At 38.2% G+C, this 14,519-nt stretch overlaps 1 protein-coding gene across 1 annotated transcript; it reads left to right on the forward strand.

Moving 5' to 3' along the window:
- The first annotated feature begins 6,256 nt into the window (after positions 1 to 6,256).
- On the forward strand, positions 6,257 to 13,906 carry LOC126379069 (uncharacterized). The gene is made up of 4 exons (XM_050027632.1): positions 6,257 to 6,433; positions 9,959 to 10,056; positions 12,635 to 12,745; positions 13,844 to 13,906. Exons 1-4 carry the CDS (start codon positions 6,340 to 6,342, stop codon positions 13,904 to 13,906), a joined length of 366 nt encoding a protein of 121 aa, XP_049883589.1. The 5' UTR covers positions 6,257 to 6,339.
- Positions 13,907 to 14,519: the final 613 nt, after the last annotated feature.

Consider the following 14,519-nt stretch of genomic DNA (forward strand, 5'->3'; position numbering starts at 1 on the left):
AGACAACTCTCGGGAATCCTATCCTCATTCAGCGCTAATCGCTATCGACCCGCTAGGGTCGATTAATTCTTTCAAATAAAATCCAAAAAGTAATCTCCTCAGACGACGCCCTGACCCGAGGTTCGCGCCCAACTGGGCACCCTCAGGCCTGTTGTCTTAAACGTTGTACCGGATGAGAGCCTTCAGCGCTCCCCATTTGTCCGTCAAAGTTCTGTCCAGGCTACGTTTCTCAAAAACAATATAGATGGTGGTGTACAGTTTTTCCTTCGTTTAACCTTCTAATTTCAAGAATAACAGACATAATGGCCCCGATTCCTGTAGACACCTCCTAATTTTACTTTAAGTTATACCCGTCATCTTCTTATTCACCGAAAAGGAAAGAGACGAATGGTTGACAGTCGTAAATTTTAAGAAAAATGAGTTAATGAATGAATAACCCGGGCGAATCAAAAGGTACGTCGCTGGTATGCAATCCGTTTGACGTGCTGTCTACTTAACTGTGTCGGGTTATTGACGGATGTAAAATTTTTAGACGGTTGGTTTAGATTTGTGCTTAAAATTGACGTGTGTTCCATAAATTTTATGCTTGTCGATTACCCGTCCCTTTCCTTTTCGGCGGATAAGAAAATGACAGATATAACTTAAAATAAAATTAGATGGTATTTACAGGAATTAGCACTAATGCATCTTTTATCTTTGTTTTTGGGTATAAATGATGACCCTTGTTATTACACCCAGGCACAATTACATCTTCCACCCATTATTATTCTGATCAAAATATAGAGAAGCAACATAATTCTATACATAATGTGATCCAATATCAAGCAACAATTGCTTCTGCCATTACATTGTATGTTTGAATAATTATGAACATCATCATCAGCCCATTAACGTCCCCACTGCTGGGGCACGGGCCTTCCCTATGAATGGATAGGGAGATCGGGCCTTAAACCATCACGCGGGCCCAGTGCAGATTGATGGTTATTAACGACTGCTAATGCAGCCGGGACCAACGGCTTAACGTGCCATCCGAAGCACGGAGGAGGTCGAGATGAAAACTTGTTTTTTTTTGGGGTCACCCATCCTATGACCGGCCTTTGCGAAAGTTGCTTAACTTCAACAATCGCAGACCGAGCGCGTTTACCGCTGCGCCACCGAGCTCCTCAATTATGAACATGGGTAGGTAATGAGAAAATAGGTAATTATCACGCTAAAGTTGCACAACGCAATCTGTATTGCTTTTGGTTACCGGGTGAGAGCCTTCAGCGCTCCCCATTTGTCCGGTCAAGTAGTTAATGCCATCTGCGGCTAATCTACAATAAGTCACGAAAAAAAAAAAAAAAAAAAAAAAAAAAAAAAAAAAAAAAAAAAAAAAAAAAAAAAAAGCTTTTGGTGAACGTACCCTGAGAAGTCCCCCTCATTTGCGGTGTGAAAAAACTTTCTGCAATAAAAGTCAAAGCTGCAAAAAATTAAAAAAAAACAAAAACAGCCTTTGTAATCTGTTACATAACTACATTTATAAATTATAAGCTTGTTTCAAACTAGTCAAATCAGTTACTTTTTACTAAACGTCAAAATACGAAATTACTATGGAATTTGTTTGAAAAAGCACACTGTGACGTCATAGAAAAACGTGATAAAATGTCGGACTTATTATTACATTTTTCTTGATTAAAATTCATAAATAATTTAAATAAAAAAAAAGAAAATGTTTGTAGTTAGTTATATTAGGTACTTACCTGTCTTAAGTGTGTTAAGGATCTCTCAATGCGTCTTATTGGGGCTTCGGGAGATGCAAGGGCTGGTAGTTATTTCTGTCAGAGAATTAGCCTGGCGATTCAGAGGGGTAATGCTGCCAGCCTGTTGGGCACCTTGCCTCGATGTGACGCATTGGAGGAGGTGTTTTATTTATAAGATGTGTTTGTTTTGTTTTTAATTGTTTGAATAAATAAATTATAATTCACGCAATATAAAAATACCTGTCTTTATTTAGTAATCATCAGAAATTCACAATTTATCTTGAATCTAGTACACGACCCAATTACAGTAAAGTAAGTAAACAATTTTTTTTAATTCTTTATTTCCCAAACGCTCCGGCAATCGCCCCCGCGATGGCTTGCATCCCACTGGAGAGTTGGCCCATGAGGTCGTTGACATTCTTACCTTGTTCGCTCGCTATCTTAGTCAAAACCTCCTGCAGAAAAAAAACAAAAAACAGACTTACACCCGTATTCTCAGATGTCACTCAAGATTTCCTCCACTCGAGCCAACCTCGGTTGAGGATTTTTGGTAAGTATTCATAGTTGACATTTACTGGAGGTGAGTAAAAATTGAGGAATGAACTGTCAATGTAAGGTACCTCGTGACCTACCTTAAGGACTACTCAACGCTTGAAATCCGTGCGAACGCTCAGGGCTCACGATCCTGGGTTCAAATCCCGGCGGCGACATATCATAAAAATGACTTTGTGATCCCTAGTTTGGTTAGGACATTACAGGCTGATCACCTGATTGTCCGAAAAGTAAGATGATCGGTGCTTCGAAAGGCACGTTAAGCCGTTGGTCCCGGTTACTACTTATTGATGTAAGTGAGTAATCATTACAAGAGCCATATCAGGGGCCATTGGCGGCTCAATCATAACCCTGACACCAGGGTTGATGAGGTTGGTATTCTACCTCACAACCCATACGATAAGAAGATGTAACCTACCTTGAATTTCTCCAAAGTAATGTTGGACTGGTCGCTGGCATCGCTGAACATGGCCCTGGCCTTGTCTTCTGCTTCTTTAGAACTTTCAATAATTTTTGCTGAAAGTCATAAAATCTTAATCATTAACTTCGCACATCAACATCGTGAGGAAACCCACATTCCCGAGTAATGCATCGGAGGTATGTGACCTAACCTGTATTGGGCTGGTTTTCCCTTTGCGGGTTGGAAAGGTCAAACAGGCAGTCGCTTCTGTAAAAAACCGGACCTGTCAAATCTTCAGGTTGGGTAAGCGGACCCTGTGAGGAACGGGATAATGCTAGGGGGATGATTACAGATAGCATAAAGGTCATTAAGGCATCCGTGGTCCAGTGGTTGAGCGTTTGGCTCACGAGCCGGAGGTCCCGGATTCGAATCCCGGTGGGGAAATATCACAACTACTTTGTGTGACTACTTCAGGTCCATACTTTTGCGACGAAAAATTCCACTTGATATTAACTCTGAATCATGGCCTGATTCGTCCCTCAAAGTTTTCGTTACGATGTCACTAACACCCTGTATACTATATACCTAGGGTTGCCATCCGTCCGGGTTTCCCCGGATTTGTCCTAGTTTAGAGGGCATCCGGGGAGCGTCCGGGAAAGGTTTCATTTGTAAACCGGGATTTAAAAAAAAAATAAAAAAAATTGGGGCGCCCCCGCGAGATTTCACACCAAGTATATTTATATATTTTTGTTTAATATCTAAAGGTTTTGTTTTCTTATTTCAAGAATTAAAAAAGCTGATTTAGGTATATAAACAATTTGTAACAAATTGTAATATGATTCTGTTTTGTTAAAATAATGAATGAATAAAAAAGGTGATTTATGACATTTTCAACTGTTTTTTATTACATTGAATATATGTTTAAAAGATCTTGTTGATATGTCCGGCTTTCGGACTCTAAAATCCGGGGTTTTCACGCGTCTTGTCCTGTTTTCCAAATTTTACAGATGGCAACCCTATATATACCCAATACCCAAAGGTGAATTAGGGGGCTCCGTGCTTCGGAAGGCACGTTAAGCCGTTGGTCCCGGTTGCATTAGCAGTCGTTAATAACCACCAATCCGCACTGGGCCCGCGTGGTGGTTTAAGGCCCGATCTCCCTATCCATCCATAGGGAGGGCCCGTGCCCCAGCAGTGGGGACGTTAATGGGCTGGTGATGCAGTGACCCAAAGGGGTAGGCAGGGGTATATCCATCACAAGTTGAACTGTTCCTAAGTGCCCAAACCTCACCTGGCTTTCTGTTGATATTTTTAGGAAGCACTTACCATCCTTCATCCACTTGACCAGGCCGTCCACGTTGTTGTTCCCAGCCTCCTGCATCTGGTTGAAAGCTGCTTCCATGACTAATTTCAATGATAACCTCCTTTCTTAAGTCGGTTTTTTAAACTCTTAAAACTTTTCAATCAGTCCTTTAGGAGAGTCTCCTCTTCATAATTTGCAGCCACAAACCGCTTCACTGGATCCTTCTCCTTCATCAACTGGGGGTTTAAAGAGCCATGGAATTTAAGAAGACCAGGTATGCTCAATCCTATGACAAGCCGCCATTGCTAGCCCATTCATGACGTAAGTGTTACTATTAGATTGGTATCTCCAACATTCCAAGGACGTTAATTTTATTATTGAAAATAATAGCATTACTGACTAATGTATTTAATTACTATCATTTGACACATATACATAAATCATTAAAACTATACGTTAATCTTTTACTAAAAGTTCAAAATTTCCTTGCAAAGTAAATTAAAAATATTGGACGTGGGTAATTTGTTTTTTACGAAATGGCAACTCAGGGTCGGACGACGTCAGCTGGGCTAACCTTGAAATGCTAGCTGTCAGTTTTGAGCATACCTGGTCTTCTCATCACGATTGAAGCATTTGAAGCTATAGGCTACTTGACAACCTAGTCAAATGGGATACTTTTTACGAAACGTCAAAACGAATGTTTTCTTTGGAGTTTGTATGGAAATACTGTCCTGTGACGTCATCAATAAAAGCGGTCAAACTTCGAAGTAGTAAAGTAAAGTAAAGTAAACCTTTATTTGTGTGAATACAGTACATAATGATGTTATTTAATACTGAGGCACATGTTATGCACGAACTCATTGTTACTTACTTATAAAATCATAAATCAAATTCATAAATAAAATTCTAAAATAAATCTAAAAGTAAAATAAAAATGATGTTTGTAGACTGGATTCTATTTATAGATTAGCATTTTATAATTTACCTTTGTGGGTCAAATACAATATTCATATAAAAACCCATACAAAAGTAGGTAAGTACGTGCGCAATGCAAATGAATTTCAAATAGCAATATTGCTTTTTTAGATGGATGAGCAAATAAATAACAAATAATATTGATGGTTTTTGAATTTGAATTTTTGAATCTGAATTTTTGAATTTGAATTGTTTAATTTGAATTTGAATATTTGAATTTGATTTTTTAAATTTGAGTTTGAATTTTTGAATTCGAATTTTTGAATTTGAATTTTTGAACTTGAATGACTTTCCAGAATACGTTCTCCAAAAACAATATCCATGGCGTTTTACATTTTTTTAACGGGATAATTATCTATAATAATCTACATAATTTATTCAAAAATATAATTTATAATGGCAAAAACATAATATAAAAATAATTATTGCTTGATATTTGGACCAGATTTGTATACAACTATGATACTACTTCTGATCAAAATAAAGAGAAGCAATCTATATTGCTTCTAATAATAATAATAATGGGTGGAAGAGTAATTGTTCCTGCGTGAAATAAAAACGGTCATCATTTTATACCCAAAAACGAACATTCCTGTTTGTTATTCATGAAATTAGAAGGTTAAACGAAGGAAAATATGTACAGCGCAATTTATAGGGTCTATATTAAAATCCAAAACTGAAAATGCCTATATTGAAAATCCGTAATCATTTAAACAATCATTAAAATCCTTAAAAGTTATACTTTTTAAAACTATGGATTTTCAAAATAGGGTTATTAATTTTATGCAACTTAAGGGACACCCCAATCTATATTGTGTTTGTGGAACGTAGCTTAGAAAGTCCCTTATTCATTATTATTGTTAATGTTCCCTTGTGCTGGAAATGTGGATAATGTTTGAAATTTCTTCAACAACAGCTCGAAGTTTCTTGAATGAAAATTACCGGTTGAATTGATTTCGCTTCAGAGCAGTGTTTGGAAACGGAAATTTTGTTTCAATTCCATGGTCAACTCGATCTTGGAGGCTTTTTGGTTTAAATTTAAAACATTTTATTATTTTGCTACTAGATTTTGTTGTCAAAATGACATTTGTTTTGGATGTATAATCAACGTTTAGAAGATTTTTTTATAGTTTTTTTTGCAAGAATTATTATTATTTCCACCAAGATCAATTTTAATTCTGCCATCATTTTGGCTGACTGAGACATTGTTTCTTGCCTAGATTTAAAAAATCTTTAACGTCAAAAATCTGTCCAAAACTTGTATAAAACTAAAAAAACGACAAAATATTTTACCTAAACAAACATAACCCAGAAAATCTCAGTAAAACTTGACATAAAAACATAATAAAAGGTATATTTGAATCAAAATTATGAGCTCAAAGAAAGATATTGACGAAGCTTATGAAAGATTGAAACAAATTGGTGAAAATACGGTTGCTAACCTCGTCCAATGGATGAAAGACTGTAAGTATGCCACATCCCCTCCGGACTCGTGGTCACACCAGTATGACAAACAGGAATTTTATTCTTGTTTGTCACACCGCTAACAATACAACACCTTTTATCACACCATTGTTAGTGCGGAGATGATAAAAAATATATCGATATTTGCCATAAGGCATTATATTTGTGCAAAGAGATTAATTATGTTTAATAGCGCATTCTTTTTGTTTATTCCTATCTTCTATCACTGGCGAACTAATGGATTTTTCCATAATTACCAGTTTTTTTTTTATTTGATAATAAGTCATATTATCGCATTAACTACTTGGCCGGGCGAATGGGGAGCGCTGAAGGCTCTAACCCGGTACAATATTTAAGACAACAGGCCTGAGGGTGCCCAATTGGGCGCGAACCTCGGCTCAAGGCGTCGTCTGAGAGGAAAAATGTTTGAAAGAATTAATCGATAGTGATAAGTTTCTGTTAAATAAAGTATAATTTCGTAAATAAAATCAATTTTAATTTATACGCCGATAAACACAGCACTACTTAATAATGACAAGTCAGGATAAAAGGTGTAGTATTGTTAGCGGTGTGACAAACAAGAAAAAAATTCCTGTTTGTCATACTGGTGTGACAACCTGGTGTGACCACGAGTCCGGAACGGCCACATCATACATATACTCACGCCTATTTCCCACCGGAGTAAGCAGAGACTACAGAATCCCATTTGCTTCGATCCTGACACACTTTAGCTTCCTTCACATTCATCATTCGCTTCATACACGCACGCCGGTTCAGAGTAGATCGTACGGAACCTTTTCTAAGGACATCTCCTTGGTTAATGTACGTCCTTCTACGACTGGGTTTAGGCTAGTTTCTAACCAGTCAAATCAGTTACTTTTCACTCAACGTCAAAATACGAAATTATTATGGAATTTGTATGAAAAAGCACACTGTGACGTCATAGAACAACGTGATAAAATGTACTTATTATTACATATTTCTTTATTAAAATTAATAAATAAGCTAAATGGAAAAAAGAAAACTTTTTTCGACGAAGCAATTCATCTAAAAAAGCAATATTGCAATTTTACATTTGCGAAAGTGCGCAATGCAATGTTTATTGACGTGTGTTCCACAAATTTTATGCCTGTCGATTACCCGTCCCTTTCCTTTTCGACGGATAAGAAAATGACAGGTATAGCTTAAAATAAAATTAGATGGTGTGTAGCTACTGGAATGAGCACCAATCTCTTTATTTTTGTGCGATTTAAGAGAGATACGGCTCACCTATCACGTTGGTCTAACAGAAAGCTCGGTGAGGTGTGGGTACTTAGTTCATCTTGCGATGGATATAACGAGGATGTAACTCTGTACCTCCATTTGGGATGTCGTGAGCTTATATTATGTTCTTCTTCTTTGCGAGTCGATGGCGATCGATATTAAATTTTTGCTGACCAATAATTGGCCACGCTTACGGCAGTCAGGGGCTTCGTGAAGGTCTTTAATAGTGCAGGTGTTAGGGCACTTAGGACAGCACAAAAGGTGAGCCATAGTTTGTGGTGATTCTCCACACTCGCAATCACCGCAACCATCAGCCAGGTATCCCCACCTACAGAGATTATCCTTATACTATGTTATATTATCATTATATTATGTTAAAGAAGGTTTTACTTAATAATTATAATTCTCTCTGGATTTACGGACACACTGACAGATTTATTGTCAGTTAAAATTTTAGGCAAAAAATCAGTTCAGAGTTTTTTTGAAAGTGCAATTCTGTGATGAGCACATCTAAGGATGTCGACGAGGCTTACGAAAAACTCAGGAGTTCCGGACAAAATACCGTGAAGAACATCGTTAAGTGGATGAAGGATGGTCAGTGTAGAGTACACCTTTTGTATAAGTACTGCTATGATTTGGCTCACCAACACACCATCACTTTGTACAGTCATGAGCAATATAATGTACTTACCCACTTTAGGATTCTGTCGCACTAACACATTTGACATTCAGTGAGACTTACAGTTCAATTTGTCAAAAAAGTTAATGTGACATGGTACCAAAGTGTATACATATTAATGCTCGTGACCGTACAGGCAGACCGTCCTGCATTGACTGACTGTTTCTCTTGCTCTGTATTCAGATGACGTATGCGCCCGAGACAAGGATAGCAATATCTATACACTACAGTCAGTATTCCTTTCGCTGGACTGGGAGCTTCCCGCCGTGTCGTAGAAACAGATTGCCCTTTTACCACTCCCAGGATACTGTATAGTCACAAAAACAAAAGGGCACAAACTCTGGGTCTTCTCCACTTAGACCCGTGATTAGACGGAAAACCCCTTCTCTTATAAAAGTCGACAAACCCCTTGACTCTTATAAAAGTCGACAAACCCCATCACTCTTAAAGAAGTCGACAAACCCCATCACTCTTAAAGAAGTCGATAAACCCCTTCACTCTTATAGAAGTCGGCAAACCCCTTCAATCTTATAGAAGTCGACAAACCCCTTTACTGGTGCGGGGGGAGAGTTACCGTAGTATTTATTGTATACTGTGGTTTGATGGAGGTGTTTGGAGTAGTACCTGAAGAAATCCTTGGGTGTCGGGACGGTGAAATTGATTTTATAAAATAAAACAGCAGCGTCTTGTCTTGTGTTGTATTGAGAGAAAAGAAGAGCGAAAGCTCCGCGAATGAATGTGATCACAATAGTGTTTCCATATTTAAAAACAAGCTTTCTGTTAGACCAACGTGATAGGTGAGCCGTATCGCCGTCTATAATGGTCGAGACAACTGTGTTAGTGGAAACTGCACTTGAGATAAATTAATAACTCACTGGTGCAAGCCTGTCATGTCATCATCATCAGCCCATTAACGTCCCCACTGCTGGGGCACGGGCCTTCCCTATGGATGGATAGGGAGATCGGGCCTTAAACCATCACGCGGGCCCAGTGCGGATTGATGGTTATTAACGACTGCTAATGCAGCCGGGACCAACGGCTGAACGTGCTTTCCGAAGCACGGAGGAGCTCGAGATGAAAACTTTTTTTTGTGGTCACCCATCCTATGACCGGTCTTTGCGTAAGTTGCTTGACTTCAACAATCGCAGACCGAGCGCGTTTACCGCTGCGCCACCGAGCCCCCGTCATGTACATAATAATAATAATAAATACCCTCCGACAGAGGAGATAAACTAAAGTAAAAAATAATAATAATAATAATAAAGCTTTATTTCAGAAAAAAAAATCCATACATACAAAATACAACACATTTAAAATATAATAATACAATTTACAAAAATAACAACACCTGACAATAATAACAATACTTAAATAACTATCAATGACTACTACTTTTTCCCCACAGAGAGCAAAGTCCAGAATCGTATGATGTGAGAGTCGAAACTTGTCGCAATACTTTTAATGATGGTGTTAGAACTGGACATTACTCTCTGCATGAGAGAAGCAACACGTTTCCTTAACACAGCTGCAAAACCATCTGTGCGCCAAAAACAGAACAATGTTTTATAATGTTTTATTTGCAGCGAAAATTCTACAAATGGTGGACAAATCCGAAAAGGAAGCCACGGAGATGTTTAAAGAGGTCCACGCGCAACAGAAAGTTACTAAAGAACAATTCGATGTAAGTTAAATACCCCATTGACTCCGATTCCTGCAGACACCTACAAATTTTATTGTAAGTTATACCGTCATTTTCTTATCCGCCGAAAAGGAAAAGGACGGATGAACAAGTTAATTTTAAAATGAATGAATAACCCATGCGAATAAAATAGGCATTCCGTTTGACGTGCTGTCTACTTAATTCTGTCGGGTTATTGGCCGATGTAAAAGTAGACGGTTGTTTCAGATTTCTTCTTAAAATTGACGTGTAGGTATTCCATAAATTTTATGCCTTAGAAGTACTAAATCTAAACTAAAATGAACAGAAGAGACCAGACACGCCTTGCGACAACTCCGCGAGCGTTTAAACGCTATGTTGTTATATAAAAATGGTTTGTTTAAGGACGTTATTGCGCAACTATTGAAAGACAATGAACAAACGATAGCTGAAGTGACTAAGAATCTCAACGAAGTCGCGTCAAAAGTAATACAGGCCTTACAAAGTGCAGCTACGGAGTTTCAAAGGGCTATGGAGGATCCGAAACCCAGCAAGAAGTAAGAATTGGAGGAGTGACATCGGTCTTCGACCTCGATGGATGGCAGAGGAAGAAAAAGAAATGAAGTAGACTCATCAACCCTGATCGCCGATACCGACCCCCACATCCCGCTTAGGGACGGTACTGAAAAGCATCGGCGTCGCGCGTAATATACGATCCCGACGACCCGATTAGTCTAGCCATAGAGACGGCCAATCAGCTCGCGACACAAAACACTACAGAACCCCGATACCGACTCCGCCGGCGTGGTCGACGATTTCCCTCAATCAGCGCTTAAGGGTCAATTAATTCTTTCAATTTTTTTTTCCTCTCAGACGACGCCCTGAGCTGAAGTTCGCGCCCAACTGGCACCCTCAGGCCTGTTGTCTTAAACTTTGTACCGGGTGAGAGCCTTCAGCGCTCCCCATTTGTCCAGCCAAGTGGTTCATGCCATCTGCGGCAAATCTACGTCAAAAAAAAAGATACCGACCCCGGCGTGGTCGACGATTTCCCTCATTCAGTGCTCATCGCTATCGACCCACTAGAGTCGATTAATTGTTTATTAATGTTAATAATGAATAAATACCTGTCAGACGACACGCCGAGCCGAAGTTCGCGCCCAACTGGGCACTTATAAACATTTTTTTTTCTGTCATAGTTCTTGTTTCCCCAAAACTACCCTAACAAGTTATTTGTTCCCTAAAATTGCGATTGAGAAAAAGCCCTATAATCTGGCAACCCTCAGCGCTTCCCATACTCTCGGCTAAGGAATGAATGAAATCCAATTCTCTTGCGGTCAAAAACCATAACTTTTTATATATACATATATCCACCTACTTATTTATACTTTTACATTTTTGATTTTAGTTTTATTTTCTAATGAATAAACTCGATTTCTAACTAAACGTGGTTTCATTTAAGTATTTAATACTGGCTTCTACGTTGGAGTGGAAGCGAATAAAAAACAGTATGCAATCAGCTGCGTGTCACCCGGGCGTGTCGTAAAAACCGACAGAGGGATTTTGTCTTTCACAATTTAAGAGCCACGCTCTTCTCGGTGCAGCATTTTCCATGCTACTTTTTTAAGGAAAAATAGGGCAGTGGTTTCCCTCTTGCCTTCCGCCCCGCAGTACTCTGTCTCACGCAAGCCCTGAATACCCAATACTCAATGCAAAAATCTCCATTTGCCATTAGATTAAATTCAAATTCAAAAAAATCTTTATTCGGTAGGCAACATAGTTACCTTTTGAATCGTCATTGTTTACATAACGAACGTCTCATCCGCCTAAAACTACTGCAGCTTCTCACAACTGTAAAGCCGGCGAAAAGAAGCTGCAAGAAAAACCTAGGCAAAAGGCCGCACTTCAAAAAAAAAAAATTGTTGTACATTTTAGTAATTTGGCTGCCTAATATCAGTTCCCAGACAGTTAATCCCATGCATTTATATATCTTCTAAATAATCACTAAACTTTTCCTCGGCTATGTAGGTTGTGAGCCGCAGTAGTTCTAAGTGAATTTCACCTAAGCCTTAACTATTATCTTTAAAAATGTACTTAAAAAAGTTACCGACCTAAGGATTGTCCTTTATTGAATAATGATATTTTGTTTTCTTTCGTCTTTTATGCTTAATACAAGGAATAAAAATAAAATTGCTATTCAAAATTCTAGATTAAGTAAATTAAATTCATCTTTTTTGGGGTTATGTATAAGTTTTTACAATAAAATACCACATAATATTTAGAATTTATCAAAATAAATTTAATGCTTATGTGAAGCTTACTTTATGTAAAAAGCTTATTATAAGATTAATGATTACCTAAATGATAAAAATTTCTGGTATTGAATGTGTTCCTCTAGTTATTAAATAACTTGTAATGTATACCTACATTGATTTAAAAAATGTGTTGCTGTTGCAGTTTCTTGTCATTTCTTCTCCTCAGCCATAACACCTTGCGAAATGACGTAGATTCAAAAATGTTACTTTGACCTTCAACAAGTTTGTCCATGATAATTACGTTGAATCTGATTCTGATAATGAATATTTTTATTGTTTTTTTTTTCTAGGAAGTCTTAAAGAAAATGGCTGAATCTCACAAGGATGTCTTAGAGCGAATGACGGCTATGCTAGCGAAGGAAGGCCCTAGGATTGTTAATGCGATGCAAGCAGCAGCTAAGGTTATTATTATTAGAAAGAATGAAATAAATTATTACAAAAAGATGACACACAATATAGAACATCTTAATTAAAACACATAATAACGGGTTCTTACCGCGTTTAAAAGCAGGGATATGAGACTCCCGATATTTCGACATTGTTGCAAGTGCCATGATCACGGGATGACTGATGAGATTGGAGTGGATTAGGTAGATCCATAATTTTCTACGGGCAGACATATCTGTCTACCGTTTTAATATAGAACATCTGACTCAAAACTTACACAAATTGACAATTAAAAAAGAAAAATTATTAATCAATAAAATGACGCATTTATTATTACATTCTTCTTCAGCTTCCGTGGTCTAGGGGTTAGAGCGTTGGGCTCACGATCTGGAGGTCCGAGTTTGATACCCAATGGGGAAATTGTCGAAATCACTTTGTGAGACTTTCCTTTGTTTGGTAAGGACATTGCAGGCTTGAATCACCTGAGTGTGCGAAAAAGTAAGATGATTCCGTGCTTCGGAAGGCACGATAAGCCGTTGGTCCCGGGCTAGTAGCCCAAACACCACCAACCCGCAGTGGAGCAGCGTGGTGGAGTATGCTCCATACCCCCTCCGGTTGATTGGGGGGACGCCTGCGCCCAGCAGTGGGACGTGTATAGGCTGTTTATATATTATTTCGTTGTTCTTTATTAAAAGTCATAAAAACGTTAAATTGAAAAAAAGATAATGTTTTTTTTTAGCTTTAGGTCTGTCTCTATTTAGCAATTAAAATTTCATAATTTATCTTTGACATTGGAAACTAAGTACCTAATTTTCTTTCGTCTTTTCTTTCATAATAACTACTAATATCTAAGGTCATAGGATGGGTGACCACAAAAAAGTGTTCATCTCGAGCTCCTCCATGCTTCGGAAGGCACGTTAAGCCGTTGGTCCCGGCTGCATTAACAGTCGTTAATAACCATCAATCCGCACTGAGCCCGCGTGATGGTTTAAGGCCCGAGCTCCCTATCCATTCATAGGGAAGGCCCGTGCCTCAGCAGTGGGAATGTTAATGGGCTGATAACGAAGATGATGATGATGATCTAAATATATTATGTTTTATTATTTTTTTAGGCTTTCGAAGACAAGATGAAGCCTCCGCCGCAAGAGGCGAAGTCAGACTGCGTCATCAGCTGATCGAGATGGTTTGAGTTGTGTTTGGTTCTGGAGTAAAGGTTTTGTTGGTGAACCTTGAGTTTTATTTTTCTTAACACGTTCACTGTGTATGAACCACATGTGATGCATTCAATTTGAAACTCATACGTGCATGACCCATATGTGGGGCACAAGGGAAAATGCGAAAATCCGACGGGAGGTTTATCAGATTGTTTTTTTTTTTGCCATAGTGTGTCTAAGTACATAAATTCTAATGTGTTTTCTAGAATAATATTGCACGTGAGGGGTGCTAAATCCTGTAAAGCCCATCTAATTTTATTTAAAGTTATGTCTGTCATTTTCTTATCCGCCGAAAACGAAAGGGACGGGTAATTTGCGGCAGATAAGAAAATGACAGGTACTTATAACTTAAAAGTAAAATTAGGAGGTGTCTGCAGTAATCGGGGCCATTATTGCTATTGTGCTAATTTTTTTTGCTATTTTGCGTAGAGAATAGGCCTGGCAGTTCAGAGGGGAAATGTTGCCAGCATTTTGGGCGCTCTGCCTCAGTGTGGCGCGCTGGATGAGATATTATATTTATAATAAGCTGGTATTGTTTTTATTGTTATTTTTAGATCATTTTTTAAATTCTTTT

The sequence above is a fragment of the Pectinophora gossypiella genome, chromosome 28 (genome assembly GCF_024362695.1).
Source record: "Pectinophora gossypiella chromosome 28, ilPecGoss1.1, whole genome shotgun sequence".
Classification (NCBI taxonomy): domain Eukaryota; kingdom Metazoa; phylum Arthropoda; class Insecta; order Lepidoptera; family Gelechiidae; genus Pectinophora; species Pectinophora gossypiella.

Bases quoted from the DNA above. Each gene is read 5' to 3' on its own strand.
- LOC126379069 (XM_050027632.1), top strand. From the start codon at position 6,340: ATGAGCTCAAAGAAAGATATTGACGAAGCTTATGAAAGATTGAAACAA. The intron at 6,434-9,958 runs GTAAGTATGCCA...TTTTATTTGCAG, and splicing joins CGTCCAATGGATGAAAGACT to CGAAAATTCTACAAATGGTG. The intron at 12,746-13,843 runs GTTATTATTATT...TTATTTTTTTAG, and splicing joins CGATGCAAGCAGCAGCTAAG to GCTTTCGAAGACAAGATGAA.